The sequence below is a fragment of the Dipteris shenzhenensis genome, chromosome 2, assembly GCF_047967505.1.
Source record: "Dipteris shenzhenensis isolate YYH24624 ecotype China chromosome 2, Dip_SZ_1.0, whole genome shotgun sequence".
NCBI classification, from domain to species: Eukaryota; Viridiplantae; Streptophyta; class Polypodiopsida; order Gleicheniales; family Dipteridaceae; genus Dipteris; species Dipteris shenzhenensis.
Genome location: NC_141597.1, coordinates 26,444,961 through 26,467,052, shown reverse-complemented (window position 1 = coordinate 26,467,052; position 22,092 = coordinate 26,444,961). Strand labels below are relative to the sequence as shown.

The following is a 22,092-nucleotide window of genomic DNA, read 5'->3' as shown; positions in this document are numbered from 1 at the left end:
ATAACCAGAGTAGCTAGATTGATTCCAGTCTGGTTACACTAACCAAACTGGTCTGATTAGGTCAGGCTAATTGGACCAGGGTTAGGCTAACTAGGTACTGGTTCAACTAACCAAGGTCAACCAACCCAAGGTTAACTAACTGCAATTAAGTTAACAAGTTTGCCCTAACCACAGTCAGCCACCTACAGAGCGATGGAGGCGACGGACGGCGACGATCTATACTTCTGCAGAGCGATGGAGAGACGACGGACTTCGACTGACACCTGGTCCTATTGCGCCACCGCCAAGCAATAGAATGTAACACCGTGCGTTTGGGAAGTTGCTCTTCAATGGCCTTTGAACGCTAAGAGAGAGATGGATGGCGAGCGGTGACGTGAGTGCTTGGCTCACCTCAGACTTCGAGCATTGGGTAGCATTGATGATTCTATAAGTGACAAAGCCCAGCGCTCTCATGTCAATCCCTCAGGTGGAGTAGTGTGTCGCCCACGAGTAGCCATGGTTCCGTTGCTGTTGCTCCTAGGTGTGAGTGAACGAGTTTGTATAATCACTGACGACGACGTATCAAGACGACCAACCACGAACCAATCTTGGAAGACTAGTGCTGGCTGGGAGCTAACATTGTCAAAGTGTGCATCTCCAAGGCCTCTGCAAACTCTGAAAAGGAGGCTGACCAGTTGCAAATTGGGGCCAACCACCAAGCTCTTAGAGAAACCAATGCTAGCTGGGAACAGCCGCGCCACAGGCGCACATAGCCAGGGGGCTGCATGACAGCAGAAGGCAGCAAAGGCTTGGGGCCAACCGTCGTCGGGTCCGTTAGCCACGACAATCCTTTTCTTCGTCTTTTCATGCACGCATCACAGGTGCATAGAACCTGACGAATACTTTTTCGTCATGAATCTTCCATCGAGCGTGGCATAACCAAAGGCAACGGTCTTCGTCGTCAACAGCTCCCGGTCTCCGTCATCAAGCAGCTCTTGAACTAAGCTATTTCTATGAGGACGAGAAACACCTGTGCTACCTAGGAGCCGTTCACGTAGAGCTACTAGTATGAGACCATAGTGGACCATGGATACCATGAACGTTTGGCTTAGAAAATGCTCTCTATGGACAGCAAAGATAGAAAAGGGGTATGTCAAAGTTATCAACATAGGGACAAAAAGAGAATGGGGAGAGGTTCCAAATGCAATACCCTCACTTGCATCAAATACAAGACATCATTAGCACTATTGATGAATGTAGTGTGCTATGCGAGGCCTCAGCTCACAGCACTTTATTTTGTGTCTATCTTTTGTTATTATCACTTTTTTTGGTTTTTTTTTTTTTTGGGGGGGGGGGGGTAGTTTTGTCACCGAAAAAGTGATATTGGCCCTTTTTGAAAGGCAAATATGTATGGGAAGACAATTCATTTTGGCAAAAGTTTGTAGGAGAGAGAGTAGACTTTCCAGTAGGCTACAGTTTTGATACATTGAAATTTACATGATTCAATTATTTGGGTGGTGAAAATAGTGGTTAGAAGATCAAGGAAAAGCACTTTGGACTGTTTTTCCTGCTTGGATTTCCATGTCAAATTCTTAAACGCAGATTGAGGCCTAAAACGATGAATTTTGGCACAAAGAGATGAAGACCAAAGTTGGAGAGAATCGAGAAACGGTTGTGTTGATTATTTCGAGATTCCTCACCATTTGGGAGATACGGGTCTTCTAATAGAACTGATTTTCTAGTGTTATAAACAAAACTTGCTCAATCAAGGCTATGGGCTTTATTTCCAAAAAGCAGGTCTAGATTTGGAAAAGGTGTTTTTGCACTTGAAAACATAGATTTTCAGAGAACAGTTCTCTTTACATAGATATGCAAAGAAGCTTCATGCACATGAATTTCAAGGCGAATTGAGAAACAGATTCAAGAACTGAAGTGAGATTGAGATCGAGGTTGTAGGTGTAGATTTCGAGATCGAGATTAAGACTGAGATTTGTTTTCTGCCTTAGACCAAGATTATGATTGTGATTGAGATTGTCATTGAGATTGAGATCTTGGAGGTGGAGCGCAGGGGTGGCGAGTGGTACTTTTCTCTTCCTACGGGAATTGTTTTCTTTGTAAAGGATTGATTTTGTAATAAAGAAACTTGGCTCTTTTTCAATTTAGAATTGTTATTTTATGTGAAATCTTGACTTTTGTGACTTGGGGCCTCACAAGTCGTATCAGAGCAAGGTATTTCGAAACAAGATTTCGAATCTCACAAAAAGTTTGAATTCCGATTTCAGATTCTGTCAAAGAATCCAAAAAATATGGAAGATCAAGAGAATGTTGGTATGCAAACGCATGACACAGGCTCTTACGACGCTATAAACTGAAATGAAAGATTGGTAGAGAAAGTGCATCATCTCAGATCTCTTGTCAAAAACGTGGTAGGTCAAAATACCATTCTTAGGGGACAGCCAGAGCCTGAGAGAGTCAATCCTCAAAATCAAAATGAATTATCGGAAGAGCATCCTAGGATGGAGCACAATGAAAGGAGGGAAGACGAGGAATATGAATATGATAAACCAATTCGAATTTGTGATCACAACAGATTGCGTTCACCTATTCAAACTCCACAGGTTTGAAGTCCACAGCTAGAGAAAGATGTTGCTGAGGATGAAGTGGATGATTGAGGCAATTATGGGAGACACCCCTATGGAAGAGGCTGAAAGAGACTATTTAAAGCAAAGAAGAGTGACGGTGGAAGAATATCGGGATAAGTTCTGGAACTTTAGAAATATGCACCTGAATTGGATGATGCCTCATTCGCAAGTAAATTTGTTGAAGGCTTGAATTCTCAAATTCGGTTTCTGGTAAAAGGTGGTTCACCTTTGAATTTCATGAATGCCGTCAGAAAGGCTGAGAAATATGAATAGATGCACACTTTGCAAAATCAGAAAAACAAAATGTAGATATTAGATGGGCTTTATTTTTGGCTTCTATCAAGATGAAATTCTATCCTTCGATCTTTTTTTATTTTCTATTAAGTTTTTGGTCTCTGCTATGTATTTTTGGTTGTACTTTGATAGTTGTTCTTTCCAATGCAATATCTTGAACATCCGGCTTTGTGAATTGCACCCAGACGGTGCTCATCTGGGTGTAGCATGCGTATCACAAACGGAATGGGCATGTCCTCACAGTTAGTATGCGTGATGTGTTGGATGTTGTAAAGCAAAAGGGAATGGTTGAAAATGCTGGAGAGAAGGAACCAAGTTTGCTTTTAGTTAATGCCAAAGCTGTTAACCCATGCTTTGTCGTTGCTCTTTGTACGTGTCTCAGACTAGAATATCTAACCATCAAAACCTGATTGTGTCTGATTCTATTGGAACTATGAGTTAATAAGAGGGATTTAATTCATGCTAGTATCTGGTACAGTGGCGGACAAAGTTCAGGCAAGCAATGAACAAAGCTGAGAATGCAGCCAGCTCATTGGCAATTGATTCCCTTATCAACTACGAGGTAATCCCTGACCTTGGTGGCTTGCTTTTTCACCAACATCTGGTACTTGGATCCTGATAGTCAGACCAAATGAGTTTGTCTCTATCATGTTTTGAGGAGAGTTTTTGTGTTTTCGTGTACTTGCAGACTGTCAAGTTCTTTAACAATGAAACTCATGAGGCACAGAAATATGATACGTATTTAAGGAGTGAGTTGTCTCCCCTCATTCCCCTTGCTCCTCTCTCCTGTTTCCTGTTTAGTTGTAGCATGCAAGATCACTAAATTGTGTGCCCATAATGTTACAAGTGTGGAAAAGAAGTCTTGTATTATTTCATATTAAGGATGATGTATTAAAGAACACGGTTTCTGTTCCAAAAACGTTTTACAACAAACACAGAGACAAGGTGCACTTTAGTTTTGAAAGAGAGAAACTGGCTATATTATGCTTGATTCACAACTGCAATGCTGCCATCTGTGATTGGCCTAGCCAAAAAAATGTAGAAGTGCATGGTAAAAATCTTTGCTAGGTCAAACTTCCTACAGGCTTGTAAATGGGAATTCTTGTTATAGAGAAAACATGAAGTTGTAGCTCATGTTCAGTTAGATTCTGACGGGTTTCCATTCAAGACGGATTATACAACAGGTGAGAGAGTAAGAACTCAATCTTTGGCCTCTAGAATATGACAGAAAAGCCAAAGGGTTGGTCTATAGTGCCACAACATCCCAAGGGGTGTCAAATGGAAAAATAGAGAGCAATCCCAGGTCCTCATGAATGAGATTAATCTCTCTCGGGCCGCTACAGAGGACCAAGTATCTCTCTAACACTGACGCTTGATGATGAAAATAAGATCCGCCCAAATAGAAGATAGTATCTCAGCCGCAGTGGATGGATGTCCGCCTAAAACATGTACACATCTCGAACACCAGATCTGCCACAAGGTAAAGGTGGAAACCACCTCCAAGCTGAACCTACTGCTGAAGAAGGCAAGGTATCGAGAGCGGTAGAGCAAAGCGGTTATCCAAGGAGAGCCACATATGCACACTGTGTGACATGCAGGAGGTTGAGACAGAGGAGCATTTCATCTTCAGGTGTCCCGTTTACTATGATGGGGTTTTGGCGTGTTTCCTCTCCTACCCAGACAAGCGGTGTTTGGCTAGTTTCATTCATGAGAATGCTTAGACACCGCGAGAGGATACTCTGAGCACAAAGACAGGATCAGACTTCTTCCACGACTGATACCCCTCAGACCTCTATCACAGAGTTCTTTCAGCCAAAACACATAGACCCCCACGAGACGAGACCTTGGCACGACCGTGACCCATAGCCTATGACCCGACAACTCAGACAGAGGGTTGACACACAGATCATACTTGGGGACATCCCCTCCTTGTTTAGGGTCAACCGATGGGGGTCACAGTGGCCCTGGTTAGACGCAGAGCTACGACCAGGAGATGTACCAGGACTGCACCCTTGAGGGGTTGACATCACTCTATTGCTGACCTCATGCCTCCACTGCCTCATCCATCCTGATGTCCTACTGCTGTCGATGATGATGATGATTATGATGATGTCGATGCTGATGTTGAGATAGATACATATAGTCGACTATCGACATGACTATGTTGCACTTACGACTGAATACTGCCATTTTGCATTTTTTTGCATTCTGCATTGGTGTGGATGCTCATTTAGTAGCTCCACTACCACAGCTCATTGTATCAGGTTTTTCACAGTCTCATAGACCCATTGCTCTTCCGTAGACTTTAATAAACTTTCTTTCTTTCTTTCTATGAGCTTTTGGAAGGATTTTCAAAAACCTTCCAGATGATCGTAAACTCCAATGTGTAAGCCGCCTCAGAGGAAGTGTAGGAGAATTCAACAGATTGATGCAACCATACTCTTGGATTGGGTTGATATGAGTGACATGCCTCTCTATGTCTACTTGGCTTGGGGCTTTTGCGAGGTTAGGTGTATCCCACTTTATGTCATAGCAATATGACGTCCAGAAGGGGATGCTTTGACCTTTGGTGTTCATTTCGGGGTTAGGTTATCTAGGTCTACAAATGCATTTCAGCTTGTCAGGGCTATAAGTCATGTGGAGCAGTGTTTTTTGTCTTTAGGATGGTATCTAGACCCTAATTCGGATGTCATTCCGTTGGGTTTATGGAGGATTTGGCTCTATGGAGGTGTCTGCATAAAGTTTTTGCAGTGGGACGGGAATGGATTGATGCAAGGCACCAAGAGAAGAGTCTCCCCTTCTTTCACTAACACTTTCAATAATGACGTGAAGTTTCAGCTCAGCCTTTAGATGCCAGAAGCCCACCAGAGCTGCTTATTGAGAGAATTTTCAGATTTCTGCTTTCTTCTTGAAGAGGCTTTAGAAATTCCTCATGAATAGAAAAATCACTGTTTTCTTTTGGCTTTCTATCCATGCAGGGTTTCCAGTGAACTAGTGGAAGTCCATACTTAGTGCAGCCTCTATTTGTCCTCGTTGCCACTCTGCTGTGCTTGTATGAGCTGATCTCCGTGTGTCTAGGCCTCAAGAAGAAAAATAACCTCCTGCCACTTATCTGGATGTGCCAAGAACTCTTTATGAAACTGGTATTGAAAAGACAGTGGTGCCGTCCACAGATCTCATAGTATACAGGGCATCTGAAGGCTTAGTGATCCTTTGTCTCGGTCTTTTGCATATCACATAAGTGCAGATCTGTCTCTCACGTGTGCATGGACTCTCTCTCCCATCTGAATTGAAAAGGACTCCTGTGCTTGAAAGGCATACTCATGTCTCTAATTCAAAAGTGTTTGCTATTGAGTCCTTGCTACATCAAGGCACTTGTAACTTGCTACATCAAGGCACTTGTAAATTCAAGCATCTACATGCTGCTTTTGCTCCCCCTCCCATAGAGCTACGAAGTGCCAATGTATGCCAATCTCACATCTCAAAATCTCGTGTCTCCTACTACTAGCAATGGATTGATAAAAATCAGTAATACCAGAGACGTATGAGAGTCCCAAATTGCAAAGGCATTCAGAATCCTGGTACTAGCAGAAAAGGCACGCATACGTGGCTTAGAGACTGGCGCAAGACCAGCAAAAAGTGATGCGAAGTGGAGACTCTGGGGCAATGTAAATAGTGCCGCTTCTATTCGATGCCCAATCGTCAATATAAAATCTGTCGATGTGTGCATGGATGGGTATGTGACTCTTCTATTTGACCGAGAAAATAGGAGCGAGGAAGGCATAACATGAAAAGTATCATTTGTCCAAGACTCTTTGCCACTGAACTGAAACAAGAAACCATGCCAGGCAGCTCTTTCAAGATAGTGAAGGGTCCTTTCTCTTCCCCCTTTTTAAATTGAGGGTAACTCTACCATGTGGAAGTCAACCCCAATAATTCACGAGTTTGCAATAGGGGCCCAGGAGAATAGTTCCTCCCAAAACAAGACATGTCCCCTCTATTGTTGGGTGCATAATTGTTGAGAAGACCATCCTTATATTCACCTATCAAAAGCAAAATCCATTGAAGCTCGAGAGGGAGGCTGACCTCTCATTATTTTTTTCTATTCTTATGTCCAATGTATTTTATGGCACCAAGGCTATCATATTTTGAGATAACCCCTCCTGCTTCCTTTTCCGCTTGTTCAAAAAAGAGAGCAATATAATTATATAAATATTACTTCCCTTCAGTTATGGATATAATAACTTAGTTTCTCTTGTTTGGCATTTATTCTCCATACTAATTCTATTGACTTATCCAAAAGGACACTTGCTCACCAATGTGATGGGGAGGGATGTAGGAGACAATGGGCAACCTTTAACAAAGCCAGTCTGGAGCTTACTGAGATCAAGCACGGAGTTTTCTAGGAAAAAAGGAAATTCTAGAGTCATTTTGGGCTCAGGGGATGTGTAGGAAAGTGTGACAATATATTTGAAGAAGGCACTCCCTCACTCTTATTTGAATGAAGCTTGCAATCTTTTATCAAACTTGAAACAAAGATCTCACATGAGCTAAGAGAAGAAATAGTCTCAAAACAACGTGTATTTAGGTAAAGAGAAGGGATAACTTTGTCTTTGTTTTAGGCTCACCATTACCATGGATTTTCGCCTTTTAGAAGACTTCAATCATGACTCTATGTTCTGATCTGATGACCCAACTGTGTAAACCAGAGACCTCAAAAACATAACGCTGGCCAGCTGAGTAGGCCTGACTGCTTGACTATAAACTGCCAAGCTTACATAACCTGCTTGTGCTTCCAGAGTGATCTGCAATAGCCATGACCTGTGTAAAGGTAGTATCAAATCACCATCAGGGTTCCTAAATCCCGGTTGCCTCATATCGTTGATTGGTTGAGGTACATGGTCGCGATGCAACACGTGCTCCAGCCAATGCGTGTGCAACATCTACATCCAAGAGCCATCCTCAAGATCCTCGCTAATAATCTTCAAAGGTCACTTTGCCATGGGTTTTCTACTCTCTACAAACCATAGTCCTCAAAGTCACATGAAATGACACATAAAATGTTAACTCACATAAAATGGTGACTTCAATTGTTGCATACAAAGGGCATTCTCCCAACATCCCCCCCCCGCCTCCCCTTGATATGAGCAGGGCACAATTACTGAAATCAAAGTACTAAAGCAAAAGAAAACTTGCCCGCATATGGCTGAGCCAAACTAAAACTACATAAAAAAAGAGCGAACATGAATGGCCACCCACACAGGAAAGGCCTCAAATGAATTATCCACACAGGGAAGAATCCCCCCCCAAAAAAAGAGTATGATCAACAAGTTTTATTTCTCCTTCAGCCAACGCAAACCTCCCTTAATCTGAGTAAAGATCTATAGAGAAACTTGCAACTGTCATAGAAGATTCCCGACCACAAAGCTGAAGACAGATGCCCACACATGACAAACATAGCGACCAAAGAAACTTCAACAGAGAATGGCCACACAATAGGGCAAGGCCAGGAGAATTGCAGGACAAGGAGAACGAACTGTTTGTCAATGGTCACATGTAATGTAAAAGTCTTAAAAAGTTCTTCATGTTTAAAGAGCCGTTGTCATGAGAAAATCTTCATTTTCAAAATTCAGTTAGTCGCTCTTGTTTCAGCTGCAACAAGTTCTGCAAACTCTTTTGTCGATGCTAATTCTTCCTTCTTTCCACTTGCACGTCTTTTCAGCAATTCTGATTTAAAAACAGGCCGAATTCTCTTCAAAATCTTTCACAAAGATCACGACCCAATGCTCAGGCCGTTGCAAATCCTAAAATCTTGATGAAGACCATAATGAAGCTTCTTAACAAGCTCCCACAGGTCCTCACATGATGATGCTCTGATGCCACTGTAGGAAAATATGACGAGATATTTGAAGACAACGCTCCCTCGCTCTTGTTTGAATGAAGCTTGCAATCCTTTACGAGAACTTGAAACAAAGATCTCACATGAGCTAAGAGAAGAAATATACTCAAAACGACCTATATTAAAGTAGAGAGAAGGGACAACTCCATCTTGGACTAAGGCTCACCATTACCATGAATTGTTGCCTTTTACAAGATAGTAAACTTGACTCACGAGTCTATGTTCTGATCTGATGACCATGCTGAATAACTAAGAGTCTCTAAAACATAACGCTGGCCAGCCGAGCAGGCGTGATGACTAGACTATGATCTGCAAAGCTTACACAACTGACTCTCATTGAGGTATGCATCCAAAGTGTTCCGCAACAATCGACTCTCATTGAGGTATGCTTCCAGAGTGTAAAAGTAATATTGAATCACTGTCAGGGCTCCTAAATCCCCGTAGCCTCATATGCTGATTGATTTAAGCACACAGTTGCCATGCAACACGCGTTCCAGCCAATGCATGTGCAACATCCACATCCAAGAGCCATCCTCAAGATCCATGTCTAATAATCTCGAAAGTTTCCTTTGCCACGGGTTTTCTACCCTTTACAAACCGTAGTCTCAAAGTCACACAGAATGACACATATTAAAGTCACATAGAATGACAACTTTAATTGTCTCCTACAAACAGCATTCTCTGAGCAGGATCTTTCTTGTTTATCTCTTATTAGGTTTGTCAAAGGCATCTTAAACTGGTATGTGAGGTTTCTATTTTCACTTGATAGGGAGACTACAATGAGCTGCAAATGTTCAGTGAGTTTAAGTATACCTGGTTTTTCTTTTCAAAGAAAAGAATTCTATAAGTGTGAAAGAAACTCCAAGAGCAATGGTCAAGGGAGGAGTATATCATACAAGGCATGAAAAAACAAACACTCTAATAGGGAAAAATCAAGATGCTGTAAGAGAGCTAGAAAAGGTTAAGGCTGAAAGTGCCTCCTCAACCCAGCAGAATCTTTGAGAAGAATGGGAAGCTACTCCACCCTTGAGGAAAATAGTTCTCCTGGTAGAGGCTGGCTGGGAAGGCTTCTGTATGCTCCCCTAAGTCGTGACCAAGGTGTGTATAATATGTGTACAAATACATACTGGGCAATGTGTGTGCAGGTTGGACCTAAGAACCATCCAAGGCCTCTGTGCATTTGGATCTCCAAATATGCCACATTGATATGCTTGCTAGAATCTCCCAAGAAATATCCACAGAGGCATGAGCAGGTCTGTAAGGGGAGGAATACGTCATTTGTACAGGCAAAAACCTATGAGCAGGTTTATCCGAGCGTGTTTTTCAAGAGATTTAAAAAATGGTATTTCTTTAGGAAACATGGTTTATATACTTTTATTTTACTAGAAATACATGCCTTTATCATAAAAATATATAAAATATACTCACTCTTTTTTTTTCCCCCATGAAATTACTTCATTAAGTATGAAAGAAAACGGCGAGAGCCAGCTCAACTACGGGAGTACATCATGCAATGCATGAGTAAAAAAACAGCTCAAAATGAGCTTATAAAGAAACAAGGCGGAGGCTGAAAATGCCATCTCAACCCTGAAGGAGACTCAGAGAAGAAAGGAGATCCTCTCCAAACTCTGAAAAAAGTAACTCTCCTGGCAGTGGCTGCTCTGGAGGATCCCTGCATGCTCACCCAAATGGCCATCAGAGTGTGTACTGTGTAAGTCCAAATACTGGCCATAGTCTGGGAAGGGTGAACCTGGATATCCTCCATTGCCTTTGTATACCTGGCTCTCCAAATATGCCACGCTGCAATGCTAGCCAAAATCCCCCAAGACGTGTCTACTGAGGCATGAGCAGCTCTGAAAGGAGTGAAGGGAACATCCTGGAGGGAACAAGACTCCACTGAGTGTCGCTGTACAATGAAAGCTGGATCTGGATCATGTCCCTCGAAAAACACTTGTGGGCCAGCAAGAGATAACCAAGCCACTAAACCCCAGGTCATATAGAAAGGTGATGTATGAAAGATACTGAAAATTCTAGCAACATCTTTCCAGATCGTCCTCGCCTATCTGCACTCCCAAAGGCAATGCTGTACTGACTCAACTGCCATGTGACAATGAGGACAAGTAGGGCCAGCCTCGAACCTGGATCTCCACAGGTTCAGTGCAATCCCTCCATGAATAGAAAGCCAAAAGAAAAGAGTGATCTTCTATTCCTGAGGGATTTCCAGAGCCTACACCAAAAGTTCTTCCGCACAACTGCGGAAATCTGAAAACTATCCCAATTTGTCGCTCTGGAGTGCCTCCAACCTCTACTACTGAGCTGAAATCTTCGGGTAGTTCTAACTATGTAGCGAAAGAAGGGGAAGCTCTTCTCTCGGTTCCGCTCATCAATCCATTCCCACTCCCCTGGGTTCCACTGCAAGAACCTAATAGGAGAACCACCATAAAGCTTAAGTCTCCAAGACCGTAGCGCAAGGAGAATAGGATCAGGGTCAAGATACCACTGTGAGTCCCTGCCCCACTCCATGAATCCTGCAATCCTCACAGGCTGAAATGCAACCTCCAAGAGAATATCATCAGAAGATCTGATAAGTTTGCCTCCCGACTGAACATCAAAGACAAGGGTATCCTCATGTGCATCTTGCAATGCAATAATCTGTAATGGAATGCCCGTCCCTGAAAAAGCTCCCCACCAAGTGGACTCTATAAGCGGCATGTCATCTGTGTCAATCCACTCTGGCGGAATGGCTGCGTGTATCTGCTATATCTTGAGTGCACTCCCTCTGAGGTGGCCAACTGCTAAAAGTCTCTGATCCTCTGGAAGTCTCATAAAGGCCTGCCAAGCGCCTATAGTAGAGGCATGTCCCGTCTCTCATCTAGATCACTGCATATAATGTGACACTCCAAGTGGCCTGCCATGATCATCCAAAATCGAGTCATTCCACATGACTGGCTACCTGTGAATTTCTTCACGAGAGGTGGGTGGAACTCTGCGAAGTGTGTTTCTAAAGCAGCCCCAAGCTTTCAGAATTGCAGCCATGAGAGGGGAAGGGGGAGATTTGAGATGGGCTGAAGTAAAGATCCATCTGCTGCTGTCCAACCAATCTCCCCCATGAGAAGGGGCACAAGACTGAATGCTGCGTGAGAAAAAATCCTTCCAGGGCTCCTGTCCAGGCATCAATCCACGTACTACAAACTTGCAGAGTAAGGCCATACACTGCAAGTTCGGGTCAATAATATTGAGACCTCCTTCTCATGTGGGGAGAATGAGGGTCTCCCAAGCCACCCTGGCTACAACATCTGAGGTGCCATCTAAACCACTCTATAGGAAGTTCCTGATAGGTCTCATGAGTTGAGCGATACAACCTCTAGATTTGCACCAAATGAGCAGACAAACCAGGACATGGCCAATAAGACCCGGTTCACAACCATAACTCTAGATGCAAGGTCAAGTCTGGCTGAACTCCAAGAGATGAGTCTCCTCCTGATACTCTCCAACACAGGAGCGAACTACTGTGCCGGAGAGATGCCCACCTCAACCTGGCATCCCAGATACCTGACGGAGATGCCCCTCTGAATCCAAGTGAACCCTATGTCGATCCCCCAAATTGGAGTATCCTCATCATTGATCCAAAAACCATTGGATTTGTTGCAATTTATGTGTGCATCTGCTGCAATGCAAAAGAAATCCAATGCCGTCTTGAATGAATTCAGCGTCTGTGGAGTGGCATCCAAAAAAACAGCCGTATCATCTGCCAACTCACTGTCTAAGAGCTCATCCTCCTGCCTAAGAGGAAGCCTGAGCCCTATAATCCTAGCTTGAGCTCTAATGTAATAGCTCATAGCCTCAGCCACAAAAAGGAATAAAAAAGGGGCTAAGGGGCATCCCTGACGGGCTGATCTGGTAATCTCAAACCTGTCCCCCCTGACTCCACCAATAAGAACCTGGCTGTGGGCTGATCTGTAGAGGGCTGACACCCCTCTGATCTATGTGTCTGAGAAGCCAAAACGAGTAAGTGTGCCCTCCAGAAAGCCCCAGTCTACCCTGTCATAAGCTTTCTCAAAGTCCAAGAGTAGAATGGCCAGCCTTTGGCCATTATGCATGGCCCAATCCGAAGCCTCCCAAAATGAGAAGATGTTATCAAAGATGCTCTTGCCATGCACAAAACCTGTCTGCGTATCATGAATGAGATCTGGTAGAAAGGGCTGCAGACGAAGGCTGATAGCTTTAGCTAGGATTTTATACAAGGTACCCAGCAAGGTAATGAGTCTCCACTGAGACACTAAATTGCTGCAACCCCCTTTCGGAATCAAATGAATGAGACCCTCCGTAAGTGACTCTGGCATCTCACCTGAGTCCCATACACCCTGCAGGGATGAGGTAATGTGACCCCCAATCTGATCCCAAAAAGTAATGAAAAATAAGGAGGTAAGTCCATGTGAACCATGACACTTGCCCTTGTGACCAAAGAGCAGTCTTGAACTCTACGTTGGTGAAGGGTGCATCAAGTGAAACAATCATATCCCCTCACCAACCTCGGTAAGTGCTACCAAATAACCACTCTAGCCATCTGTGGTCTGAGTGTCAGGAACTGTTGTAAGAAGGGAGGCATAGAAATCGGTGGCAACCTGCAAGACGGCATCTGGATGTGTCTGAAGAACTCCGCCTGAGTCAACAAGCTGTGAGACGGTGGAGGATGTCTGGCAAATACCAAGATCTATAAGTAACTGTCGAAGCCAAACACACTCTACTGTAGCGGTGAAAGCTGCCCTGTACTCAGCCTCACAGCTAGACGTGGCAACTGTCGGTTGCTTCTTGCTGAGCCAAGAAATACATGAATTGCCAAGCAAAAAACAATTGCCAGTATGTGAGACTCTGGTGTCGGAACATCCTGCCCAGTCACTATCCGTGTAAGCATGCATGGTAAGTGAACCCTGATCACCGTAGAAGAGGGCTAAATCCTGAGTGCCTCTGAGATATCTGAAGACTCTCTTCACTGCCTGCCAATGCTGTGAACTGGGCATGTGCATGAATCTACTGAGCTGAGATACTGTATGCTGCAAGTCAGGTCTAGTGTGACATAAATAAATAAGGCATCCAACAGCCTGCTGATAAAGAGTGATATCACATGGTGGGCTCCCATTATGAGCTGAGAATTTGAAACCAGGGTCCACTGGAGTAGAGATTGCCTTGCAATCCTCAAACTGAAAACGATCAAGGAGCTGTCCAATATACTTGGACTGAGACATCATGATACCCCCCTCAACATGAGCAAACTGAATGCCCAAATAATAATGGAGTCGTCCCATGTCTGACATGTCAAAAATCTGCTGCAAATCAGCCTCCTTGAAAGCTGCGCTTCAACCATAAAGGGCTTTTCTAAGCCGGCATACCTTATTTTCAGAATTAACAACCTCAAAGCCAGGAGGTTGTGTGACATAGACTTCTTCCTGCAGATCCCTATGAAGAAAAGCGGTCTTGATGTCAAGTTGGTGCACTTGCCAATGATGATGGGCTGCAATGGCAATGACACATCGAATGGTAGTAATCTTGGATGTGGGAGCAAACGTCTCCTCAAAGTCAATGCCTTGTTGTTGGGCATACCCTTTTGCAACAAGACGGGCTTTGTATCGATCTATGCTGCCATCAGATTTCCTTTTTAATTTGTAGACCCACGGCGTTCCAATTGCATGCTTGCCAGGTGGGAGATCTACTAATTCCCATGTGTCATTTTTGGCAATAGATTGTAACTCAGCTTTCATTGCATCCATCCACTCTTTGCTGTCAAAAGCATCTTTATGGCACAAAGGCTCTTCATTGCAAGCTGTAGCAAGGAGTGCAAACTCAAGAAAGTGACCATGCTGTCTATTCCCTGATCTTGTCCGGGCAGCAAAAGGCTGATCTTGTTTCCTGTCCCTCAATGTATCAAGAAGCCATCTGGGAACTTGCCTTGCTGTCTATTGACAGCTCTTTCTTCAATGACTGCATCATGAGTAATGGGATCATTTTGTGCCGGAAGAGAAACCTGCAAATCAGCATGAGGTTGGGGTTGATTATTGCTTAGTGGAGGGCGTGCAGAAGGCTCATGTTGCTGCTCAAAATCCTCCTCTGATGATGGCAGAGGTAACCAAGATTCAAAGGCATCAAACATGTCAACATCTGGCTTTGCTTTGCAGTCCACAAGAGGAGAAGCTGAATGTTCAGCAAAGATCACATCTCTACTGACAATAATCTTCCCAGTATTTGGTTGATATAACCGATACCCTCTGCTCTCCTGGCTGTAACCAATGAATATGCATTTGATTGCCTTGTCATCAAGCTTATGTCTCAGCTGAGATAGTACATGAACATATGCAAGAGACCCAAAAATTTTCATGTGTGAAAGTGAAGGCTTCCTGCCTTTCCATGCTTCGTAAGGTGTAATAGTCTTTAATGCCCGTGTAGGTGATCTATTCAGCACATAGTTGGCACACATTACTGCATCAAGCCAAAATTTATTGGGCAAAGACTTGGCCTTAAGCATGCATCTGGCCATCTCCATTGTGGACCTATTTTTCCTTTCAGAAACAGGATTCTGTTGAGGAGTGTAAGGAGTAGTGCATGAGTGAATAATGCCCCGTGAGGATAGAAATGCATCAAACTCCTTTGACATATACTCACCCCCCCTATCTGTGTTGAGGGTGACAAGCTTGTTTCCTGATTCATTCTCAACCATATTCAGCCATCTCTGAAAGCATAAGAAAACTTCAGATTTGGCCTTTAAAGGATATACCCAGCAATACCTTGTGAAATCATCAATGAGAGTCATGAAATACTTGTATCCTCCAATGGCATTTGTCCTCATTGGGCCACAAACATCACTATGTACTAGCTGCAATTTCCTTTGTGAGAGTTTTGGACAATTCTTTTGAAAAGGAAATCGATGCATCTTACCCAAAAGACAACCCTCACACACATGTTTGGAAACTGTGTTTGGAAACTGTGTGAGTCTGAGGTACATCATTTGCCATCTGCTGTGAATGTAGCTTTGCAAGAGCTCTATAATTGAGATGGCCCATTCTCTCATGCCAAAGATGAGTTTCAGCAAGCTGTGAATCTGAAATAGCCAATGCTTCAATAGAAAGTGCAGCTGGATGATGATCAAGGTGATAAAGCCCTTTTTGCAAAGTGCCAGTGAGAACTATGGCATTGTCATCACGAAGATCATATACTAGGCATCTGTAGCCATCAAAAATTACTCTGAAACCTGAAGTAGCAATTGGTGAAATTGAAATCAAGTTGACTTCAATGCCAGGCACAAAAAGAACATTTGTCAGAGTGATAGGATGGCTGGAAATGGATGTGAGCTGCACATCTCCAACTCCTTTTACAGCATATGAAGCATTATTAGCACATGTAACAGTCCCCCCTCGAGGTGCATCAGCTAGAGAATGAAACAACTGTCTGCAACATGTGACATGCTTGGAAGCACCACTATCAAAGTACCAGGACTGAGCATCATTAGCAGTAAAGAGTGCATCAGCTTTGGAGGGATCAAATGAGCAATGGACAGCCCATGCCCAATCATCCTGAAGAGCATGTGCATGTGAAGCATCTGCTAGCTCATGGGATTCAATGGCATGTGAGGCATTAACTGTCAATCCTGCTCTCTTTTTCTCCGAAGCAATGCGCTTCCTGCATTCCGAAATGTCATGTCCAGGCTTGCGACAATAGTTGCATCTTTTCTTCTTTCCCTTATCTGCTGTATTTTTAGATGCATGGGAGGAATTGCAGCTGCTATGCGTAGAGGAATTGCAGCTGCTATGCGCAGATTTTGGCTTGCCCATAGGCTTGGAAGCCTAGCCTCTTCCTGTCTACTGTGAAGCAAATGCATGATCAGGAATAATGGCTTGTCTGTTAGCTCTACTTTGCTCTTCCTGCAAAAGTAAAGTAACTAGCTGGTCAAAAGAATAGTGGTCTGGATTACCCATGGCCACTAATCGAAGGGTTGTAGCAAACCCTTGATATGTATCTGGCAGTCCATTCAATGTAGTACTGACAAGCTGTGAATTTGGCACCACCTCATCAATGTTGGCAAGCTGTTCCATGAGGTCCTTGACCTTTGTCAAATATGCATCCATTGACTCACCTTCATTCATATTTACTTCCTGTAATTGCCTTCTCAAATATGCAACACGAGCTTCATTGCGAATCTGATAGAGAGAAGCCAATTTATCCCAAGCATCCTTTTCTGTCCGACAAAATTGGATGTGTGGAATAATGATTCTCTTGCATGATAAAGCAATGCATGAATGTGCATTTGCATCTCTTGCATCCCATCTTGACTGTTCTTGAGTTGGAAGAGCAACAGCATGAGTGCTAGAGGAAGAGGCATCAGGAGGAGTACCCCCTGCAGAAGGACCAGCAGTAGAAACAACCATTGTAGCATTGGCTGGCCTCAGATCAGCCCCAGAAACAATATTCCACAAATGCTTTGCAACAAGAATATGTTTCATGAGATAAGACCACATCGGATAGTTGGTGCCATCCAACTTATCATCTTCACGAAGAACTCCAAATAAATCTTGATTGTTCCCAGCCATAGCAACTGTGATACCCTGAAAAAGACCTAAAAAACCAAAATGCCTCAAGGCTGATAGCAAAAAGCTGGCTGTCCTAAAAATGACAGCAAATATCTGCAAATTTCTGACCCAAATCAAAGGGCAAATGCAGATCTGACCCAAATGTGACTGTGACAGGCAATGTTCACTGCAAAAACAGCAAATTTGGCAAAAGCCCCAAATTTATTGAGGGCAAATAGGCCAAAAAGAGGGCAAATGTGGAAAAGCCCCAAATTTTGCTGAAATTTTGCAAATGTGACCCAATGTATGATAATCTGACCCAATGTCCTGCAAATCTGACTCAATATCCTGCAAAAAAGACTCAAATGTCCTGCAAATGTGACTCAATGCACTGCAATCAAGCTGTACAGACAGCTCAAGTACAACGTACGGCTGTACTATCAGCTTAAGTACTGCTGTACGGACGTACGGTGTACCACTGAAGGTACGGATAGCACTGAAGGTACGGAGATCTACGTAGGACTTGTACTGCAGGTAAGGTATAGGGATCTGCGTAGAACTTGTACTCTGCAGGTGTCTGTACGGGCAACACAAGTACGGATCGCGTGTATGGATCAGGTACCACTGAAGGTACGACGACGCAGAGTACGGCGTAGGTACAAGTGACGATGCAGAGTACAGAGCAGAGCCGTACGGTTGTACGGCGCAGGTACAGGTGACGACGGATGTACGTCGACCCGCGATGCAGATGTACGAACGATGCACGATTTTAGTACGGCGATGCAGTGTACGACGACGCGTAGCCACTGAAGGTACGGTACACGGTACAGTATCCGTTGGTTGTACGGACGTGCGTACTGTCGTACGGGCAGTACGGACCAGAGGCACAGGAAGCGAAGCGAAGCTCTGATACCACTGAAGGTACGAAAACAAGGGAGAGAGAGAGAGTGCAGGTACAAGACGAGTCGATAGATAGGATAGTCACGTAAAATCTTAGATAGCTTGAAAACACACAAGTACAAAGTACTTGTACCTAGACCTAGGACTAAGTGTCCTAGGTGTCACATAGGACTAAGTCTCCTAGGTGGCCTAAAAGGCACTAACACTATAAGTGCCTACACTTATGCCTACAAGGCACATACCATGGCCTACAGGGCATCACTAGAACCACCAGAAGGTGGCCTACAATTGCAGTAGATCTGCAAGTTTTGGTGAATTTTGGGGCTTTTGCAATTGCATTGCAATGTGGCAGTGAAATTTGGGGCTTCCAGCTCATTTACCCTCTTCTATTTCCCGCAAGAAATTGGGGCTTTTGCATTTGGGTTGCAATTTTGCAGGTAAAAGAGCATTTTGGAAGTTTGCAAGCAGTTCTGGACTCAGTACGAATCAATTTGCAGACTTTTGCCACTTTTTGCAGATTTTTGGGCATTCAACAGGGCATTGAAGTGCATTTTGAGCCTTTGATAGGCTGTGACAGTATTTGTCACTGTGGGCAGATTTTCTTTGCAGATTTTACTTGTGCATTTTACACCCTAGGAAGGGATTTTACTTGGTCAGTTTGCTGTTTATTTTGAGATTATCTGGTGAAAATGGCTCAGAACAACCCCAATGAGGTGTTCGGAGTTCTCACACAGGAGGATAAGTAGGATGGCACCAACTACTCCTTGTGGAGTTTCATGGTCTGAGGGCATTTCTACCACCCCTTTTGTCTGAGGGCATTTCAACCATGTTGAAATCGCCTCCTGTAATCCAAGCATCTGCAATATGTGACCATGAGAGCAGTTTCTTCCACAAAAGAACACAATCCCCTCTAGAATTGGGTGCATACAGGTTTAAAAGACCAATCTTATGCCCACCAATCAAAAGTAAAATCCACTAAGCTCTAGAAGGAACTATGATTCCGTGTCCAATCACCAAGGGGAGTATAGAAGAAGAAACAGAAATGCAAGTGCCTTCCTTGGTGCCCAAGGTAGGTGACAAAAAAGTATGGCCTGAAAGAAGCTTACTCGACTTGGCACAATCCCTGACATCCAATTTGTGTTCTTGAATCATCAGAATGTCCATGGGACCCCCAATAACACCTGGATGAAGTTGGTTACGAATCAGCTGCCTGCGGCGGCGGCAAGGTACATGTTCGAGGCCCTGAACGTTCCAACTGGCAGTTTTCATCGACAAGAGGAGGAGGTCGGATGGAATATCCTACCCGACTTGGTTGCGGAGAAAGCCCTCTCCTGTGAAAAGTTACTCCTATCAAGAGGAAGGAAGTCAACTGGGGAAAGCTCTCCCACACCTGCTGAGGAGGAAACTCTGTCCACGGATGTCTGCAAGATGTGTTCCCCAAGCGTAGAGGGTACAAACTCCTCCTCTGTCTCAAGCCTAGCCAAGTCTGCCAAAACTGAAAATGAATTCCTGCGAAGTACCTCTGGTGCAGGAGTGCGAAGGAGCCTTGTGGAAGGAGGAGTGGAACCAATAACCCCCTTACCTCTGTCAGGTTTAGGCAGACATGTAAGAAAAGAAGGGGACTGTGGTTGCATGACCTCTGCATGAATCTTCATGACCTGAGCTACGACTTTGGCATTGTTCTCAAGTAATGCACGGGTGACATGGAAGCCTTTCCTTTTTCTTCGCTCGGACATTCAGAAGAATTCGTTCGGAAAATGGTCGTCCCCGTAAGGGGAGCCAGGAACACCATGGAGAGAGCATGACTTGATCAAATGTTTTTGAACCGAAAGAGCCCAAGAAGAGTCATATCTCGCATAAAACACTTGAGGCCTTAAAAGAGAAAACCAAGCTTTTGAGCACCGGGTCATGAAAAAAGGAGAAAGCATAAAGGTGCTCAATAAGCTAGCAATGCCTTTCCAAATAATCCTTGCTTGTCTGCAGTCCCATAAGCAATGCTAAATAGATTTGTTAACAGAAAGGCAATGAGTATAGGTAGATTCTGCCCCGAACACGGACCTCCACAAGTTTATTAGAAAAGAATGAATTTTCTATTCTTGAGGGATTTCTAGAGTCTCCTCCAAAAGATTTTTGCAAGTTAGCAAAAATCTGAAAATTCTCCCAAAGAGGAGCTTTGGTGGGCTTCTAGCCTCTAGGGCTGAGCTGAGAATGCCAATGTCCAGATATTGCAGTTGTCTCACTCTAAAATGTAAAAGGAATTGCTAGTTTGCATTTAAATCCTTGTGATACTGGCATAGGCAGTTGTTGTAAATAAAAGGGGTATATTATCTCTGTCGGAAAGATTAACGTTGTCTAGCGTATGTGAGGGTGGTTTTGTGATTCTATGTCTTTGGTATAGAATGACCCTAAAACATGAAGTTTCCAGGTTGTATAACAAAATATTACATATGCTGGGTGTATAGATGTGAAGAGAATAGTTGTGGTCTGGAAATTCTTCGCTTGGTTTCCTGTGGGCGTGTTTTCTTCTTTTTCTTGTTTTTTTGGGGGGGGGGGGGCAGAGGGATATAACTAAATCTTATCGGTTCATTGTGAATGCTGAAACAGAGTATGAAGATGCAGCCTTGAAAACGCACAGCAGTCTTTCACTTCTGAACTTTGGTCAAAATGCAATATTCAGTGCTGCTTTGTCTACAGCAATGCTAATGTGCTCTCATGGTATCATGAATGGCTCAATGACTATTGGTGATTTGGTAAGTACTCTTTAGTGACATTTCTCTTGCTAGCACTTTCTTGCAGAGTAGATTATTTCTTGTTTTCCCTCCTTGATCACATCCATGTTTTGTTTTTCAAATGAAACTTAAAGGCGCCTCAATCGATTGTACATTTGTGATTTTGATCTGTACTATGTCCTCTCTTGAATAAGCTTGATTTAGTGATGTTATAGTTGAACACTTGTAGATTTGTGGAAAAGTTGTGTAATATTGTCTCTTTCCACCATGGAGACTTATGCTGTGTGGTATTTAACTTACAGTTGGTTTCTTTTATCTACATTCTATAGCAGATTTTAAGGTGATGCCCATTGTAGCATTTCCCCTACTGCTTCCCACTCACTTTAGCGTTTTTGCTTATGCTTACTGAAAGCATGGTTGATTATTGCATCAAAATTTAAACTCATGATTAGAAAAGAAGAAGACAAAAATCTTGTTCTATGCATATCGGATTCTCAAGAAATATTTGGTTTTAGCTTCATTTTGTAAAGAATGCTGCTGCGTGTCGTGCAGGTTATGGTGAATGGACTCCTTTTCCAGCTGTCCCTGCCTCTTAATTTCCTTGGAACAGTGTATCGAGAAACACGGCAAAGTCTCATTGACATGCACTCATTGTTTTCTTTGTTGGAGGTATGCGGTTTAATGCTCAGGGAAATCCTATATATTGTGCTGCTGATGGTAAAAGAATAGATACATTGTGCCATTCCATGGTGAATAATTCACGATGCTTCAACGTGTCTCGAGCTGAGCTTTCTTCAAGCAAAGGTACTGAGAAGTATCCTGCCTGTACTTGAGCCTTCCCATGCATGCGCAAGAACACATACCCAGTTCGTATGTCAAATGCAGCTGCTGAGGACCTCTTAATGGAGACACTTTTTATTGCATGGGTTTCACATGTTAAACTGAGTAGGAAGTTCACAAAACATTTGTTCACAACACACAGTTCACGGTTTGGTGCACATAATGTCAACATGCATAGATACCATGCAGGTATGTACTGAGCTAATTGAATGCTGTTAATACTATTGAAGACTGTGGTCCTTTTCATAGCA

General features: G+C 43.5%; 1 protein-coding gene across 1 annotated transcript in view; it reads left to right on the top strand.

The window, feature by feature from the left end:
* The window catches only part of LOC147904554 (ABC transporter B family member 25, mitochondrial-like), a 202,333-nt gene that overhangs the window by 82,607 nt on the left and 97,634 nt on the right, over positions 1 to 22,092 (top strand). Inside the window, exons 8-11 of the mRNA XM_087387273.1 lie at positions 3,394 to 3,477; positions 3,604 to 3,664; positions 20,877 to 21,022; positions 21,554 to 21,670. Of these exons, the coding sequence (XP_087243399.1) occupies positions 3,394 to 3,477; positions 3,604 to 3,664; positions 20,877 to 21,022; positions 21,554 to 21,670 (408 nt within the window). The remainder of the gene's footprint in view (positions 1 to 3,393; positions 3,478 to 3,603; positions 3,665 to 20,876; positions 21,023 to 21,553; positions 21,671 to 22,092) is intronic.